Source organism: Xiphophorus hellerii, chromosome 22, assembly GCF_003331165.1.
Source record: "Xiphophorus hellerii strain 12219 chromosome 22, Xiphophorus_hellerii-4.1, whole genome shotgun sequence".
In the NCBI taxonomy this organism is placed as follows: domain Eukaryota; kingdom Metazoa; phylum Chordata; class Actinopteri; order Cyprinodontiformes; family Poeciliidae; genus Xiphophorus; species Xiphophorus hellerii.
The window spans coordinates 9,080,344-9,100,113 of record NC_045693.1 but is presented as its reverse complement, the minus strand read 5'-3'; the positions used below and the strand labels follow the sequence as shown (position 1 = coordinate 9,100,113).

The 19,770-nt window shown below is 35.9% G+C and overlaps 1 protein-coding gene across 7 annotated transcripts in view; it reads right to left on the bottom strand.

Moving 5' to 3' along the window:
• lyst (lysosomal trafficking regulator) overlaps positions 1-18,972 on the bottom strand; it is an 81,253-nt gene extending 62,281 nt beyond the window's left edge. For 5 of the 7 annotated variants that reach the window (XM_032553163.1, XM_032553167.1, XM_032553165.1 and 2 more), the window contains exons 1-2: positions 17,314-17,785; positions 4,801-4,892 (exon numbers count right to left, since the gene is read on the bottom strand). In XM_032553163.1, the coding sequence (XP_032409054.1) occupies positions 4,801-4,892; positions 17,314-17,394 (173 nt within the window). In that variant the 5' untranslated portion in view covers positions 17,395-17,785. Of the gene's footprint in view, positions 1-4,800; positions 4,893-13,162; positions 13,280-17,313; positions 17,786-18,905 lie in introns of those variants that run through there. The other 2 variants (XM_032553162.1, XM_032553168.1) reach the window with 2 other exon arrangements.
• Between the last annotated feature and the right edge of the window lie 798 nt (positions 18,973-19,770).

The window sequence follows — 19,770 nt, the reverse complement described above, 5'->3', positions numbered from 1 at the left end:
ATCAAATAATGTCTTAATTACTGGTTTTGTTGCTGTGTTTGTAATTTTTTTTTGTTTTGTTTTATCAAAACAGGTCTCTCTTGTAAAGGAGATCTTGGATCTCAGTGAGACAATAAAGGTCAAATAAATAAGAAATCACACAAATGAGCTCCAGAGACTTCCGTAACGTGCAAATACAACATGAAGAGCCTTTTTATCTCTAACTAGATGTTAAAAATGTTTCTGCTTTAGGCTGTCCAACTTATGATGTCAAACTCCATACAATTTGTAGGTGGAAAACGAATTATGGCCGTTGACTCTGATAAAGTGTTAAAGTTGTAAAACAACAGCTAACCTGAATAACAGCTATTCTTTGTGTCAATGCTTAGGAAATGACCTGGTAGTCTTTAAATATTGTTGATGTTATGTTCAACTTGGACACATTAGTGTTTGCTTCAGTTTATAACTACAACAATTACGGTTATCATTTGTAATAAACAGGTTTTTGCATATATTTTTTCATTTTGGAGCAAAAAAAAAAAAAATTTAGTAACCTAAATTGTCTAAATTGATTTCATGATTTTCTAATTATATTTCTCTATTTTGCTAAGCAACTATGCTACTGAAAGTTTCATAACTAATACTAAGGTTTCCCCCAGAAAACTTCCTAAGCCCTGTGGTTGGGTGCTTGGGTAGTCATTCATCCAGCGACCCGTCGTGTTTTTGAGTTAAAAAATATTTAAAGTTGACAGGAAATTTCAAAAATATCACTTGATAATTATGTGTCATTAAAACACCTGAACACCAATTATAAAGTCTTAAAAAATTGAAACATTTTAAAAGGACTTAAAAAAAAAAAGCAATAATAAGCCTGCTGGGGGCACAATTAAAGCCTGGTGGCCCGACAGGCTTATAATAGACTGGGAGAAACCCTGTAAAACTGACAACAATAAACGTATTTCATCATTAATTAGTCAGATCTACCCAATCCAGAAGAAGCTAAATGAGCAGGAAATAACACAAACATAATTTTGTGTAGTAATGCAAAATGTGGTTTAAGAGCAACAGCTGAGAGTACGATGGTTGTATAGGAGAAACTTTCAGGGAAACCTCAGAGTCAACAGTGACTAACTCAGATTTTAAATACTTTAACATAGTTACACATATGTCAACTGTGAGTTCTTTAAAATGCCTGCAATGGCATAGAACTTAACCTTTCGCATAACTAAACCATAATTGGGACATTCCTGCTCCCTGTCAGCCGACTTTAGTCTAAACCGTTAAAATACCACAAAATACACATTAACACCAAATATTTGTTGCATCCGTTGAAAATTAAAATTACACTCCGACCAAGACTTCAGTGACACAAGTTGACCTCTTGAGAAATTCCCGCTCAGCATGAAAATGGTCTCTGAATTGAGCGTATTGAAGGTCATCCATAAAGAGGCTAGAAGAAAATTTAAGATGGTTTGACAAGCAGTCGCCAAGTGTGACCAGATTCCTCCTCAAACCACCACAAGATCAGACACATTGTTCAAATATCTGCGCTTTATGTGGCAACAGTAAAAACTACTAGAATATCAGCAAAACTACAAACATGTTATTCATAAAAGATGGCAATGAAACAGTGCATAATGTATAAATTCAGTAATAGATTACTGAATACTTTAGTTTGTATTAAATAGGGCTTCAACTAACCATTATTTTAGTTGTTGATGTCGATTAATCGATTATTCTGACGACTAATCGATTAATCAGATGAAAACCTGACACATTCTACAAATATTTTATGCAAACATTTTTATACAATATTAGAAATGCAGTTAATATGCAAATAAACAAATAATTCAATAAATTTTTTAAATAAAAATTGTTTTTATTTTATTTCCCAAAATGCAATATAATGTATTCATTCCTTCATTAGTAGAAAAGAATACAATTTAATTTCCCTTTGGGATCAATAAAGTAGATTTGATTATACAGTTTGCACTATATAATCTTCAGTAATTTATTAGTTTAAATATTTTAGTTTGTGTTAAATAGGGCTTCAACTAACGATTATTTTAGTTATTGATTAATCAATTATTCTGACAACTAACTGATTAATCGGTTGAAAAAATTGGCACGTTCTACAAATATTTCATGTAAACCATAGCCGTAATACAGCTTACGGTATTAGAAATAGCGTAAAGATGCAAATGAACAAATAATTCAATTAATTTTTTTAAATCAGAAAATAAAATGTAAATGTAAAATGCAACATAGCATATTCCTTCATTCATTTGTAGCAAAGAATGAAATTTAATTTCCATTTTAAGTTGAATTTGACTCTGCAGGTAAAAAATATATTTCCAATGTTTGAAAAACTGAGCCATCTCTGCTTGACTTACCAATATAAATAATAACAATTAGATAGAAAAAGGTGTTTCATTGGCAATTTAGGCGAAGCTAAAACGGTCACTAGAGAAGTTCATGGTGGAACAAATTTACTGACAAAGTTTTTTTCATCTTAAACACAAAATATATATATTTTTATACAAGTTTGGCTTACTTTCTGATCTAAGTTTATTGTTCTTTCAGCCTTTTTTGAGTCTGTATACTTAACGATTAATCGATTACTAAATTAGTTGACGATTGTTTCAATAATCAATTAATTGTGATTAATCCAATTAATAGTTTAAATTCTAGTATTAAATGTTTTTTTTTTTTTTTTTCCCCCAGCAGAGAACGTTGGTTGAACAACAATTACAGCCACTATTTTCTCTGGGGCTTCTTAGTACCATCCTCCCTACCACAAGAAACTGATTAAAGCCAAGTAAACAGAGATAATTGCTTCCACACAGCTGCCGACTTTAGGCTTGCAGTTTTTTTCCCTTCATCCAGTTGTTTTGAGCTTCTTATCTGCAGCCCAGTCATTTCCATCAGAGGCTTCATTCATCAGTTTTTATTTTTGGGGGGGAATGCAGCTTTAGATGTTAGACAAACAGAGGCCTGGTTGGCACAGGGAGGGTTCCTGTGTACAATGCACGGTCGATGGAGACTCTACAGCTACAGTGATGTCAGGGAGACAAACAAGGTTTATCTACAGCATCAGTATATCTGGCTGCAGTGCAAACAATACCAGAGTCTGCAAACACACACGCTACTTTCCATTTGATGCAATGTTGCTAACACTTTCAGTTAATGCAGTTTAGGATTGATTTTATAAGTTAGCCACAGATCAGATTTTTGATTGGAATTAAGCATGGACTTTAACTAGACCATTAAAGGCATAAATATGATGATTTTTAGGGTTGTTTTTCTGCTCGAAGGTGAACTTCCTGTCTAAAGTTTTTTGCAGCAGCTAACAAGTTTTATTCTAGGGTTGCCCTACATTCAACTTTGATCAGTTTCGCTTTTTGGCTGAATTATGCTGCCACACCTCGGAGTATTGTTTTATAATCCAACCCTGCTTTAAACTACTCCACTCCTGGCCTGTCTGCTGTGTTTCTTCATCTTTATGATGAGGTTAGTTTAATACTTTGTAATAAATCTCTGCGATGTTTGTACTGTATCAGTTTGTTTAACTCGTTTTCTTTTAAAGAAAAATGCATGGCACACTTTTTAGATATTTGTCAGAAAATTTTAAGAGCATCCTTTTTCTTCCACTTGACATACAATGCACAATTTTGTCTACTACTTAAAGTCCTACTCAACAACATTAGGACTTTTTGAGAAAATCAAATATGAACATTTTAAGCTGTATTGTCCAGCTGATTTATTGACCCTGATTTCCTTAATTTCGGGAGATCGGACGATACTTATCCATCTGCAAAAGTCTCAAAATCACCCTGAAAGAAGGCTGAAGAAGTTTTATGATGTGAAAAAATAAAAGATTAGAGGAACAGATTTTTTTTGTTTAGCTTAGATGATATAGTAAATGGATAGCAATCTAATTACATTCAAATGTGCAGCTGCAACACAATAGTTTCATGGGTTTTGTTCAATATTTTTCAGTAAAATAAGATTGGAACATTGAAGGTGTATTGCAATCTTATAATATCTGTCAGTGTAAGTTGCAAAAAAAAAAATACATTTAAAAATTGGTGTAGGTCAAAATCTGAATGGGAAGGCCAGTCTTTTTAAAAAGACTGATCCTTAGTATTAATGACTTCGTAAAGTCCTGAAAATCTCTGAATCCCTCGAGTTAAAAACCACAAAGCAGAATAAACAGAAATCAAAACATTCACAATATGAAAATATTTTCTTCTAAAATATTTAAGCACCTGTGATTCAAGTTTCAAAGTCAGTGTTGTAACCTTATATTAGTCTCACTTCAATATTTAAAATGTACAAGGAAGAGACAGCTTTTAACGTGAGAAAAGATTTTAAAATATTCAACACGACTGTTTAAGAGTTCAGGAAAATGTAAAAAGGTAAAGCCGATACTATTTCTGAAAACTACAATAAGACTGATTGCAGTTTTCTTCCCAATAAAAAATAGGGAAGAAATACGAGGAGAAAAAATATTATTAAAATTGGAACAACAATGCATGACATTTAAAATATTGGGTCCCCTCAAATATTGTCCCCAAGCATTTCTTGAGATTGCAATGTTTCACAAACTCATTGTGATTCATTATATTGTGCATCCGATTAGTACTCACTGAACTCTTTGGTCATTATTTCTATCAAAAATTATCATTAAAGGTTTCCTGTAACTCTAAAGAACTGCAGCAGTTTTAATGGATTTCAAATACACCACCAAAGTCTTACACATGCTAAGTAAGATAAACACACTGATTAATTTAAAAGGACGATACAATGAGGAAATCTTACCAGAATTTCAGAGCATCTTTGGTGCTGTTATTGGGGTGGTGTTGCACGTAGTGGAAGAGACAGAGGAAATTCTCCAGACTCTGAAGGCTGATCTGAGAATCGACACAAACGAGAAACAAGAGCGACAACGTGATTGGTACTTGCACAAAGACGAAGAGGAACTGAGATGTGTATCAAGCAAATATTTCCTTTTCTCAGGAAGAGTAACAATGAGTTAGTTTTAAAGTGACAGCTCAGTTTTGATTTTTCATCAGAGATACAAAAACCACTGGAAAGTAGTGTGCAGTTTTTATTTCTCCATTATTTCTCAAGCACAACAAATCAATAATTCTGAAATAACCTAATATTAGATGAAATCTGAGTGAAGAAGTCAGAAAAAGAGAAACTGTGACTTTCTAAATGGCGAGATGAGCCATCTGACCTCGGTTAACAGCATTACTGGTTCCAGAGTAGAATGCTGTAGCTTCCTGGCTCACATGCAAGCCTCTAAGCCAGCGTGCAGCTGTTCTTCATACCACACAGAAGGCTTCTTTACGCTTCTGCTAATCTGACACCGCTGATGGGTTTCATTCAGGCGATGCTGATCCCTGATTGATGTGGCTGCCCTGACTGTCTGGGTCGAGAAGCCTGAGAATCCACACTGCTCCACAACCACTGTGACTTAAGATGGCAACGACACAACTAGAGCTGAAACGATTAATCGGATAAATCATCATGAATTGATTATTGAAATATTCACTGGCTAATTTAGGAATCGATTAATGGTAAACTGGAGTTGACAGACTCAAAAAAATAAAACATATTCATAAACATATGCTTATTCAGAGCAGTAATTAAGACAAAATTGTGCAATTTTGCATTTAAAATAAAGAAAACCTTTATAAATATGCTCAAACTAAGTGGCATAGTTATAGCTTCTATTAAGCACCTTTTGCTATCCAAAAATCAAAAAATAGTAAACAGATCTGCCTTTCAGCATATTGATGTTAAGTCAAGCAGGAAGGTTTTCACATGTTGATATTAAAAGTATTTTGTTTTTGGTTGAAAATGCACCATTTGATACAAATGACCAGGCGTTCACTATAAAATATTTCTTTTCTTATTTTTAAAAAAGAAATTGAATTGTTAATTTGCATTTTTTATGTATTTTTAATATTTTATAAAATTCTTCAACAAAAAATCTGCAGAATGCGCCGATTTATGCAAATAACCTATTAATCAGTATCTAAAATAATCTTTAGTTGAAGCCCTAGAGACAAACAGAGAAAACAGTTTCAAACAACAATTTTTGGTGCTATACAGGTAAAAGCCAGTAAATTAGAATATTTTGAAAAACTTGATTTATTTCAGTAATTGCATTCAATAGGTGTAACTTGTACATCATATTTATTCATTGCACACAGACTGATGCATTCAAATGTTTATTTCATTTAATTTTGATGATTTGAAGTGGCAACAAATGAAAATCCAAAATTCCGTGTGTCACAAAATTAGAATATTGTGTAAGGGTTAAATTTTGAAGACACCTGGTGCCACAAACTAATCAGCTGATTAACTCAAAACACCTGCAAAGGGCTTTAAATGGTCTCTCAGTCCAGTTCTGAAGCCTACACAAACATGGGGAAGACTTCAGATTTGACAGCTGTCCAAAAGGCGACCATCGACACATTGCACAAGGAGGGAAAGACACAAAAGGTTATTGCTGAAGAGGCTGGCTGTTCTCAGAGCTCTGTGGTCAGAAAAAGTGTACAAGCGATAGGGATCACCGTGCCCTAGTCAAGATTGTGAAAAAAAACCCATTCAAAAATGTGGGGGACATTCACAAGGAGTGGACAGCTGCTGGAGTCAGTGCTTCAAGATCCACCACCAAGAGACGCTTGAAAGACATGGGTTTCAACTGCCGCATACCTCGTGTCAAGCCACTGTTGACCAAGAAACAGCGCGAAAAGCGTCTCACCTGGGCTAAGGAAAAAAAGAGCTGGACTGCTGCTGAGTGGTCCAAAGTCATGTTTTCTGACGAAAGCAAATTTTGCATTTCCTTTGGAAATCGAGGTCCCAGAGTCTGGAGGAAGACAGGAGAGGCACAGGATCCACATTGCCTGAAGTCTAGTGTAAAGTTTCCACCATCAGTGATGGTTTGGGGTGCCATGTCATCTGCTGGTGTCGGTCCACTCTGTTTCCTGAGATCCAGGGTCAACGCAGCCGTCTACCAGCAAGTTTTAGAGCACTTCATGCTTCCTGCTGCTGACCTGCTCTATGGAGATGGAGATTTCAGGTTCCAACAGGACTTGGCGCCTGCACACAGCGCAAAATCTACCCGTGCCTGGTTTACGGACCATGGTATTTCTGTTCTAAATTGGCCAGCCAACTCCCCTGACCTTAGCCCCATAGAAAATCTGTGGGGTATTGTGAAAAGGAAGATGCAGAATGCCAGACCCAAAAACGCAGAAGAGTTGAAGGCCACTATCAGAGCAACCTGGGCTCTCATAACACCTGAGCAGTGCCAGAAACTCATCGACTCCATGCCACGCCGCATTAATGCAGTAATTGAGGCAAAAGGAGCTCCAACCAAGTATTGAGTATTGTACATGCTCATATTTTTCATTTTCATACTTTTCAGTTGGCCAACATTTCTAAAAAATCCCTTTTTTGTATTAGCCTTAAATAATATTCTAATTTTGTGACACACGGAATTTTGGATTTTCATTTGTTGCCACTTCAAATCATCAAAATTAAATGAAATAAACATTTGAATGCATCAGTCTGTGTGCAATGAATAAATATAATGTACAAGTTACACCTTTTGAATGCAATTACTGTAATAAATCAAGTTTTTCAAAATATTCTAATTTACTGGCTTTTACCTGTATACTAAAAACATCTACTTCAATAGGAACAGGTTGATAAAATAAACTATGACTAATATTTAGATTACCTAAAATGCAATGCACAAACACAGGTAAGTAAATGTAAACATGTACACCACAAATATGTGGTGTACATGTCTTTTACCACATGTCTCTAGTCAGGATAAAGGTAATTTAAATAAATTCAACATGCACATTTTTAAGTATTAAACATGGAGGTTGTAAATACTTCCGACAATATTTTACCAAGCTGGTTATTATAAATTATATTTCAAGATGCAACACTCTTAAAAACAGTTTTATTTGACAGATCTACTCTAGATATCAATCGATTTAACAACTGCATTTTGTGTAGCAGGTTTGCAACTTGCAAAATATCTTCATCAGAGTGCAAACCTCATTTGTAAAACAGCTGAAGAAATGAACCAAAAACATTTGAATAAATCTAGATATTAAGTGTGTAAACTACATTCATCCATCCAAAATATATGAAACCCTCTAATAGGAAAGAAAATTGACTCAAATCTTGCACATAAAAACAAAAAGACCAATTCTTTTATTAATCTCTATCCAAGTATCCATAAAACTGGATTAAAAAAGAGATACATGGTGCAAAAATAGTAAATAAATGAGTATCTAACTAGTTTGTGTGTTCCTGACTATCATATCCTGCGTATTTTTCAGGAAGCGGATTAAAAACTCACTTTCACTTTTCATTGGTGTACAAATAGCAGAAATTGACCCTCCTCCAGTAAGAGGTGCTGCTGCTATATTTGTTTGCAGGGTGTGAAATTGTCTCTCGAGCTTAGAAATTAATTTTTAAATACATTTAGATCTACATTTTAATTTATTTTATAGCCTCAGATGCATAATTTCAAAATATTCAGATATTTGGGCTATTTTGTATTTGTATTTTTATTTCACTTAAGAGTTAAGAAATATGCATTATTGGATCACTTTTTTCAGAGAAAATGTAGATATTTAGATTGTAAACTTTCAATGAGAATTATCTGAAATTCAATTAAATTCAAAGATACTTTATTTATCCCAAAGGGATATTAAATGTTGTTGTAACTCATATTGTCCTTTTATTTTCCAAAAGTTATTGTGGATGAAGATGTTGTGGGCAGGAAGGATATTCAGTAACAGTCAATCCTGCAGCAAATCTGAAGATGCCTCTGACTGAAGTCCGTTTCAAAGCTGTTATAACATGCTAACAGTTCGATATGCTGGCAACAGAGACATAATGTTACACCTAAATAATCAAAATCTAATTTTACTCTGAACATACTAAAGAAAGAGAATTTTGTAGTTTTAAATCCTGCAGGATGAAGGTGCAGAATGGACCACACTCACCGGGGTCAGGGTCAACAGCTGAGACAAAAACCCAACCAAAGCACTGATGGGTTTGGTGAGCACGTGGGTGGATGGGTGGGTTTGGGTCACAGCACATCAGGGGGCTAACAAAGCCATACGCAGGAGACAAAAAAAAAGGAGGAAAAAGAAAGGAATGGATGAGAGAGTGGAGAGGAAGACAGGGGGAAAACATGAGAGCTGACATGATCACAGTGGTGAAAGAAACAAATGCAACAGATGAGAAGAAGATAAAAAAAAAGCAGGGGAGAAAAACTGGCAGTAAATCAAAGCTGCAAAGCTGCCAGATCTGTCATTTAATTCATATAAACTACGCCCTGAAGCAACTCTGGACCTGAACTTGCGCTGTTAAATAAATTGAAAAATTTGTGTCTATATGGATCCGTTTGTCCCTGCGTTATCTGTGTTTTTGAATTCATCAAATAGGAAAGGAAAACCAAATGGTTGGAGATAATTTCCAAGCAACAGCGTTGTTTTTTTCCCTCCAGGGCTCTAATCCAATATTGTAATGCATTCTGCACCACTTTGATTTGATAATGGCGACATTACTGGCCGATACCAGTGAACACAGCTTAGGAGGGAAATTGGTTCACAGAGCTCAGTGTTTAACCTTCCCTGTGAACTGATTAACGTCTTTCATCATTTGCCACCAAACATTACAGTTTTCTGGATGGGTGGAAACCGACTGCTACAGATTATTGACCCCATTTGTTTGTTGATGGAATCGGTCTCTTTTTTTCCCACTACTCATGTTTAATAAAGATGCAACAAGAATATAATCAAAGCCACCAGCTGGAAACTTTAACAGCTTTATCTTTTTTCCGATAAATTAACTCACCATTCCTTGGTAATACAAGGTTGTACCAATAACACACTTCAGTGTAGAAGCTGTTACTGAAGAAATAACGTTCACACAGCAAATGCGACTCATATCCCAACTTTTCCACATCAAAACGATTGTATTTTTCAGTTTCATTTTGGTTTGTTCCAGAATGTATTGATAAAATCTATTGACAAACTGTTAAATTTGTTCAAAATCTGAGTAAATAGCTGTCTCTGCATTCAATAAATTCTTCTTAAAATTAAATACTGAACATCCTTTAACACTGATCAGTCCCTCCAGTATTTTGTGATTGTTTTCGGGATTTTATTTCATTCAAAATCACAGATTGTGTGGTGCTAATTTAGAAATATTTACAATTTTGAGATATTTGCGTTTATCTGACTGTAAATATGACTTTGCTACTCACCACACCAATTGCGGATCAGAAGTGAGACATACTGCCATCTGCAGGTGGGAGTTTGCATCACTTAAACACAATGATTTTGACCATTTTTGCAGAAAATGTGGGGGTCTGTTGAGTTTGAGTGAATTTCTACAAAAAACTAAAGAAACTGATGTAATTTGGCGGTATACAGGTACAAAACTACATTGATTTGATAAAATAATATTTCAACACTTGAAGGTGCTAGTTATGCACACCTCTAGAGTCTAGAGGGGCCACACAAAAAGCTATAGTGAGCCAGATTTGGCCCCCAGGCCTTGGGTTTGACACATATGAGCTAGAGGGATTCATGTGTGGAACAAGTGTTGAAATTTAAATAAGAAATAATAAAAATAATTTGATAAACAAATACAACAAGGTTTGATTGTGTTAATTTACATTTATAAGCTTGTAAATAGTAAAAGTTCTTCTTTGGCGATATGTTTTAGAAAAATAAACAGGACAGAATCTGCTGTTTTGATTCCAACAATGCTTAAGAAAATGAAAGTGTAAAAAGCTTATGCATCCACCTACTGTACACTTTTATTCGGTCTTCACTTTGTGCTTTTAGAATTTGGAAATGGTTTAGTGATCCCAGCCCTGCTAACCATGCTAACCATGCTAATTCCTAAAATATGAGGCTAAAGTCAGTTTATCATTTGATCTCTGATAATAGAAAAAGACAAAATGGAAAAATAATTTGTCACAGTAAAGGTTATTGACAATGAAAGCAAATAAACTCACCAAATAAAATATAAAAATGTGTACAAAACAGAATAAAAATACTGTACAGAATGGGCACAATTTCAAATTTTGTCCTCTTTTAAAATATCTGCAAAACTTTCACACTGACAGTGTGACATCAATTCGGCTCAATGTAAATAAAAAAGTCAACTTATTGTAGGAAGTCTACAAAGAAACATTTTGAATGCTGTTCTTCTTATATTCTGACAGAATCAGGAGGTCAAAGAGTAAAAAAAACCCTGTAGATCAGCAATCGACAAACTAATTAATCTCCATTATTTGCACTTTTTGAAAACAGAAACTCAAAACTGAATGGAAAACAACAAAACTCAATCCCTCCATTTGCATGAAAGAGATGCATGTTTGCAATATGAAACCCCTCGGATCCAGTGGCTGCGCCCAGTGTGGCGATCATGGGAGAACTGGTCATGGGAGTCTCATAGCTGAGTCACCCACATCGGTACAAACGCTGCAGCTCTCTGGATAATTGGTTAGACTACAACTTGGCAGAGGGAAGAGCCGTGCTGCTGCTTATGTAACATTTTATTTATTTATTTTTTCACTCTCTTCCCGTAAGAAATTCCTATTGATGCAATTTGACATTTGGGTGATGAGCGTCATGAGGAGCGCCTAACGTTCCACATTTCCGCTCAAACTGAGCAAAATGACTCAAACCCACTCAGCTGAAAATAACACGCAGAGGAAGTGTAAACCAATGTTACTTAAAATTATCATCCTGCTCTGACCACTCTGTTCTGCTCTTAAAATTTAGTTTTTTTCTTTTTAAAGCAGCAACGGACTTAATAACGTGTCTGTAGGTGGAAAAAAAGCTGAGGCAGAGGAGCAATGGTTCAGAGGTCTGACTCAGCCTGGAACAAGGGAGATGAATTATTCATCCTTTCAGCCAGTCGAGTGGAACAAGTCAGCGATCGGCGCAAGCTGGACTGAAAATACGGGCCAGAACGATAAATGCAGATGTAAAAAAAGTCCTGACACCTTAAGAACTTCAATTTAATCATCATAAATAACATGAGGAAAGTGTGGAAGCTATAAAAATAAATTACAATGATCAACATGAGGATGCTGAAAGCGGTGTGATAATCACAAGACGTCACAGTCGTATATTTCCCTTAATGAGCAAACAGGTGAGTCATTGTGAATTCATGTGAATTTAAAAAGGGAAAATCACTGAATTAAACATTTTATTCACTGAAAGCAGAGACAGAAAGTAGGTTTAGCAAATGATGTGCAGGCCTTTTTCTATAGAGCTCAAAAAAACCACAAATATGCTTCATTCATGTGGATTTCCTCTTCTGTAATGTTTCACCAGAATTTAACCACAGTTGTCTTCACTTGTTTGCTCAAAGGTTTTACAACCTTTAACCCACTCCTACTTAAGTGGTAATTTATAAATAAATAAGACGCCTTACTGAAGCAGCACTAAAACACAGCTGGGACACTTCAGTAACCGTACCACAAATGCCAAAATTGTGATTCTTTGAGTGTTTGTAGCTAAATATCTCAAACGCACCTTCAGGGGAGGTGAAAATTCACAATAAAAAAGCATATAAAGAAGCAGAAACAGCCCAAGATCAAAGATATGATCAAACTGTTCCTGAAATAAGAGAAGCTGAGGTGAACTAGCACATAGTTTTGTCAAATTTTACAAAAATCTAAGACGAACACATTTATATGTTTTATAGTCATAATAAAAGAAAATCAGAAGTTTAACGTTCTAGGTTGAACCTCATCAATAACAGGAAGCCGGTATCAGCCAGCATCTCCAAATAAACCCCAAAACAGGTAACGGTTTTCATATTTCTATAATATTTGAGAAAAAAAGTCCTCAAAAAGCAAGAACACTTTAAAAAAAGCAATTATAATTTTTCCTCCACACTGTGTCCAACTGATGTGGCTTCCCACACATCATCACTTTTTGCTTTGCAAAGCTTAAGCTGCAATGCTCCTTTCTGCTGAGCTAACTGCTACAGAAACTTGTATGCAACTCTTATGGTGACATATTGCTTAAAACATAAAAAGAGCGTTCAAATTCGCATTGTTTTGTAAGTAAATGCGTAAAAATAAGAGCTAAAGAGAGATTAAATCACTCACCCTTCACCTTGTTCTGCAGCACATTTTGTTGTTGGTTTTTAGCAGTTTTTCCTAATAAACATCATTACACTTTACAAAGTACAGCTTTGAAGAGATACTAGAAAAAAAACACAAAGCACATTGAAAGCTGCACAATGGAGAAATAAAGGTGGATCAGTCTTGTAATCTCTACGAGCTACTTTGTATTCATCCCATTTTGCCATATGCTTTGCTTGAGAAGTTTAATCTTCTTTAGTCAAGCAATCAGGACTTCACCACAGAAAGACCAGAACGTACTGGCACAGGCAAGTGTGAAGACGTAACGACATGAAATGTGGCTGGAATGTGTAACCAGGGTTTCTCTTATTCAGGAAGTCAAAACATTTCAGCAACTTTACCGACACGAGATTGCTGTGAGTAGTTAAGCTGCACTGTGCATGAAAGATAATTTGCATCACAGCTTTTTATGATTGTCAGCCATAAAACAAAAGCAGGACAGAAGGCAGAGGAGATGCAGAGCTGTACTTACAAGACTGATCAGCCATGAGAAGCAGAGTTAGAATCAATCCAGGAGTGTGACTGATTTCACTTGGTTTTGAAACATCCTGTTGTCTCATAATGAAACTCAACATTGACAGGCGACAGAAAACCTGTTTCTTATGCTTGGCTCCTGCCCAACAAACCATTCTGCTAAATTGACTCAGCTCATCAGGATACAGCGAGAATGGAAACATGACTGACCACAAACTGCAGATTTATCTCCCTGAAGGAAGATTTTGTTTTTAAATAGAAGCAAATACTCTTATTTGAATTTTTATCCATGCAATGCAAAAAGGAATTTATTTAACTCTCCTTTATAAACAGAAGAATGTTTTCACTCCAAAACAGAGGAAGTACAACCAATCTGTCAAATAATTTCTTTATCTTAGAAATTCATCTGCTGACCATATTGTCATGGGAGTAAAGGTGACCTGGAGGTCATTTTTATCAATCCGACAGCAGCAAACCTGATCACTGAGCTGTAAAAACACAACAGAGGAAGTTAAATAGACACCAGATCCAACATTTTGCAAAAGTATTCAAATGATTTCAACACTTTTTCCATTTTGGTACAAACTTTATTGCTTTTTATTGTGATTTGATGCGATAGAACAGTAAAGCTGTGAAGTTTGCAGATATAACTAGGCAGCAGCTTAAGCGCTGGTGTTTTCACACTTCTTTTATATAAGCTTCCTCATCAACTGCTGTAAAAGAACGAGTTTATTTACCCTCCATATTTCACTGCAAGGTGTGATCACAGATTAAGATGCAAAACAGAAGAGCAGAGTCCTCCTGCTGTCAGTGTTCAGACATTTCGCACGATCACCGTCTTATTTAGCCTGCATGAATGGACATCTACACTCATCGGGAGTGTAGATGTCCACTCCCAATTTTCAAGCAGTTTTGCTCAAACACTAAATTTCTTTGGTGTTGTTTTTGTGCCACTGTTACGCCCCCTTAGGTCTAGGGGTCCAGGGGCGGTAACATAAAATGTGTCCAGAGATAAAAGTGGAACGAAAGAATGATTTATTACAAAAGAAGGTTTTCACAGAACCAAAACACAATACAACTTAAGCCAATTAAACAAAAGTAAAGAACCAATAAAATTCAGAAATCACTGAGTGCAAATTAAATAACAAGATGTGCCAACACATCAGTCTAAAGTAACTCAAAACAACCAAAAAGAAAGAACAAAGGGGAGCACCAAAAACCTCCCAAACACGAGCCTCTAGCTTGTTCAAAGTTTATCTAAAGCAGATTCACTACTTAACAAAAGAAACAAGAACAAAATTGCTCAAACAGTCACAAAACACAGAAGGTGGGGGTTTTTATGTGCTTATTTTGTGCATTCCAGCTAACATTTCTACATTTCTTGAGCTGCGATGTGATGGATCCCTTCCCAGTCAATTCGCATTTTGCTGCCTACATGCTGTCTGACAAAGAAAAGACACGGACTGCCAAACCCTACAGTGTGCTGTTGTGAAAAAACATAATTTGCTGGTAGCGCAATGGTAGCCATGTGAGCACCACAAACTGTCACAATGTCTTCCCCACATCAGGCTCAGTTGAGAGGGAAAGGTAGCTCTCTGGAGAGGACAGCTGTGTTTAACAGACCCTCTCTGTGTGTCTCATACACTTAAATGATCACGCTTATCTAACTGACAGGTGTAGGAGCAACCGCAGTTGTATCAAGGGAACTATCGTAACAAAAAATGACAGATTTAGTTAAAATATTAGAAAATTCAGACCATCCTCAGTGTAAAGCAGGTAAATAAGGATAAAGCTCACCAGTTTCAAAATTTAGGTCAGTGAACTGTAATGTACCTCATACAATTCAACTGTAAAACAAGCTTTTCTACTAGAGAGAAACAAAGATACAATAATCTGTTTGTATAGGTGTGCACACTCTCAAATGAATCCTCTGTTCCTGCACCTTTTGATCCAATTTTAAGGTTTAGTCCTCCTGGGTTTAGCAGCTCTGATTAGAAATAAAGGGTAGCTGTTCCTCATTTATTTGTGAGGAGAGCCAAGAGTGCAACAAAACCCACAGCATCTTATTTATCTCTAAGAATCGTGAGTAAGAGCAGAAAACACTGGAGAACGGTGAATCAAAATCTGGACGTTTCTCCAGAAGTGATGAAAAGACAAATCGACAAACTGTCTGGTCTAACAGAAAAGCCATTAACTCAAAAAAATATATATATATTCTAAAACCAAGTGGGAAAAACGTGTTGTGATCTCAGTAAATAAGCACCATGCCCCCTATGAAACATGGTGGTGACAGCATCATGCTGTGAGGTTATTTTTCTTCTGATAAAACCAGGGTTTTAAGCCAAACTGGATCAAATTATCAACAGCTGTAAATAACAGTTTGATGCAAAACTTCCAGGCTTGTTTATGGCGGATTTTAATTTTTAGCATCACAGTGATTCTAAGCAATACATTTTCTAATAGATTAAATTTGTCTAAAGAGAACCGTGGATGACAGATGTCCTTTTACAAGCATTTTGCAAGGCAGAAAAACACTGAATGTTTTTGTTTTTCTGATAAATTGTACCAGCATTTGCATTACATAAACATTTAAACCAGTTATTTCTGGCATAATTTTTATATTAAATAAGATCTGGCATTTTAATTGGGGTCTGGACTGTTGAGAGCCACTATATTTTCTGAATAAGTGTGTGTCTGATGAGTGTAAAGACACGCAGTCTGATCCTAATCTAGGTCTCGTGATCCGACTGCCGTTCTGCTCCAGCGGCACAAGGGGAAGGCAAAAGGAGCAGCAGTAGTCTGGGAGAGATTTCTGAACAAACACATCGCAGCTCTTTCAGACAATAATGCACTCACACTGTAACACAACAAGTTGTGGTTTACACCTGCCTCCATCTCTGCTCTGATTCACCACACAGCATGTACGTGCTTCTACTTCAACACTTGTGAGATTATTTCTTTCTACAAAAGCTGGTAAATGGTTCTGAAGTAGGATTAGGACAGATCTGAGGAGTGGTAGCAGTTTGGGTGTACTGCTATATCGGCAATATGAGGTATAATTTAAAGATATTAAGCTGGTGGTATACTGTATAAACATATTCATGAGTAACTTCATGACAAACGTCTTCTTTGGGTTACAACAAGCAGTAAAAAGGCATAAAGTAGTTCTTATAATTAAAACTGAAAAAAACTAAGTTCTTGAATATTTGATTATCATCTCTTTTTAGAAGAAAAAACAGCATCTTCTTAAGCCACCTTAGACATTTACACACTGCTGAACACAATCCCTAAGGTTTAGTGACTCTGGGAAGCCAAAAAACAGGAAAGGTAATTGTTTTAGACAATAAGAATGTCTGAACAATGTTTTCTTTGCATTCCTGATTAGTGCAACCTTGTTGAACAGCCCAGAAGGTTTGGAAAATGATACCAATGCAGACAGAATATGACTAATATAACCCAAGGGAGCATTTTAAGAGTTCAATATGAAGCTAACTATATTTTATATTTACTAAAATGAAAAAAGATACATTTTTATTGCATATTTTCACCTCCTGAACAACTGGCTTGCAGTGTAGCAGTGACAAGGATCACCTCCAACAAAGCTGAGCATGCATCCTATACATACTGCTGCAGAACCTTACCTGCAGATCCGCTCCCTGCAGCCTACAGTCCATATACTTTTCCCACGCATATGACAGATCGGTCTGCTCTAGATGAGCCATGGCTTCCAGGTTCTCCAGGCGCTTCCTCGAGAAAGTCAGGGATTTACAGCAATCCTTTCTTAACCCCCGGGAGGCTGGAAGCGCCCCGGAAAGAGACCCAGAGGTTCTCCTGAGTCTTTCATTGCAGATTCATGATTCACTGCGCCGCTTCGCCGCTTTTAAAGTGGAGCTCCTGGATGGAAATACATGATGTAGAAGGGTATTAAAGCCAAAAAAATAACAAAATATAAGTCGTCTAAGTCACTTGTTCTTAGAAAACGGCTTGCAGATGAACTAACACTTTACTACAGCGCGCTTTGCCCTGACTTGAACCCGAAAAACGTCGGTCTGACGATCCAGTCGCAGCGTAACATAACCAAAACAAAACGGGCTCAAGCTAGCTAACGAGGTACTGCACAGAACTAGCATCAAGCTAGCGGCAATTCCATACCAAGCGATTTCCGCTGGAGAGTTTCCTTCAAAATAAAAGCTTTTACGCGTCACTGAAGTACAAATCAATAGAGAAAAATGTATGCAATTTTAGTTTTGTTTTTTATTGATTCGTTGGGTAATTCGTAAAACGCAACATATGAATGTTGTAAGTAATTTCACTTTTAAAAAATTTATGTTTACTGTTTTTTTCATTTAGTTGTTTTTATAACCATTTTATTTATTCTAGAGTTGTAAAATTGGGAATGTATCAGCAGCAAAGTGATACACATAATGAAAAAGTGAATAAAGAAAGAAAACTAAACAGAATAATTAATACAATATTGTATTTATAGATATCTCCAATATTTTATGTGTAATTTTGCTATAAAACAAAATAAGTATTCAATGAAAATATTTTGAATAGAATACTAAAAAGATTTATTTAGTTTTTTTTTAAATAAATACACTGCATATGGATTTCATTAACATTTCATAGTGTAATAATTTTAGCAATTTTATAAGTGTTGCAAACAGTATCCAGTCTAATTAAAGTTTATGGATTTGTTTGTCAAAACCAAAACTAGGAAAATTTTACATACACAATCTAAAGTCTTATTAGACGATATAATAATATATTTTCTCCAATCTAAAGTGTTTATTTTCTCAGCTAAGAAGGGAGCTTTTACTAGAAAAAAGTCGTGCTTGATATTTTATTTTGAAATTATTTTCCTTCCGTGAGCTTAATGTTATGGCTACCTTAGCCGTAATGGACACGCACAGCACTGGAAACTATAACGAAAATACGAAAAGATTTTTAGATATCAACCGCAGAAGCCATAGATTTATTACTTATAAAACCTTGTCCTAAATAAGTCCATACATTTCAGATTTATAACTCTGTCGCAAACAGTCACAACATTAGCTATTTTATTGGTTATTGCACCGCTTCGATCTGTGTGTTTTGTCATCTGTCAGAACTGTGTCAAAGAGAAATGAACGCATCCTCAATTGCGTTTAAAAAAATAATTATATGGTCTGGTTAAGGCGACACACCCCTTACATTTGCAGAATAAATATGAAGTTTACATCTTTGAACGTACCTTGGTTTGCAGTGACTAAAAAAACAGTTAGACTTCGTACAGCACTGATCAGGCTCTGGGCGATTTTGCCCTCAGCATTTACTGGAAGGCAGCACCGCCCTCTGTCTCGATTGCTAACAACAGAGGCGCCGAGAATCAATATTTAAAGGAAGTCATTCACGAAAGAACGTCTACACGTTCATTTAGTAGTCTTTTTTTTTTTTTTTTACCAGCATATGAAATGTAAAAAAAACTCAAAGCGTAATTAAAACAAAACGTAAGATTAAAGTTATAAAAAAAACAAGTGGCGAAAAAAAGAGAAATTACAACAGTAATTTAATACGCAAATACTAAGGTGTTCGGAACAGAAAATCGAGAATATAATTCCTTTAGATTACGTTCCTTAAATGGAGCTAGTTTCCTTGCAGACAAGTCTGAGGGAGCGCTAAAACAATTATAATCCTTTCTCGTGATATGGGTCCGTTCTTGCTTCCGATTGGACGTCACACAAACCGTGTGCCAATCAATGAAAGGACTGGCAGTTGGCCCAGTGAGCTGTGGTGCGTTCAAAGAACTTCTGTACATTATCCAATCAGTCGCGTTGAGATGGCGTTTTCGATGTTTTAAAAGAGAGAAGCTGTTCGAAATTTTCTTAGGCAAATCTAAATAATATTTATTGAGGAAAGGAAAGTTTGGTACTCTCTGCTACGGAGCCCTCTAGGGGACATGGGGATTTTTTTTTCTTTTGCGTTACCACGCAAAACTTTTGCGTTCCCTCGCAAAACTTTTGCGTTCCCTCGCAAAACTTTTGCGTTCTCTCGCAAAACCTTTTGCGTTACCTCGCAAAACTTTTGCGTTCCCTCGCAATACTGTACTGGTCAGTTAT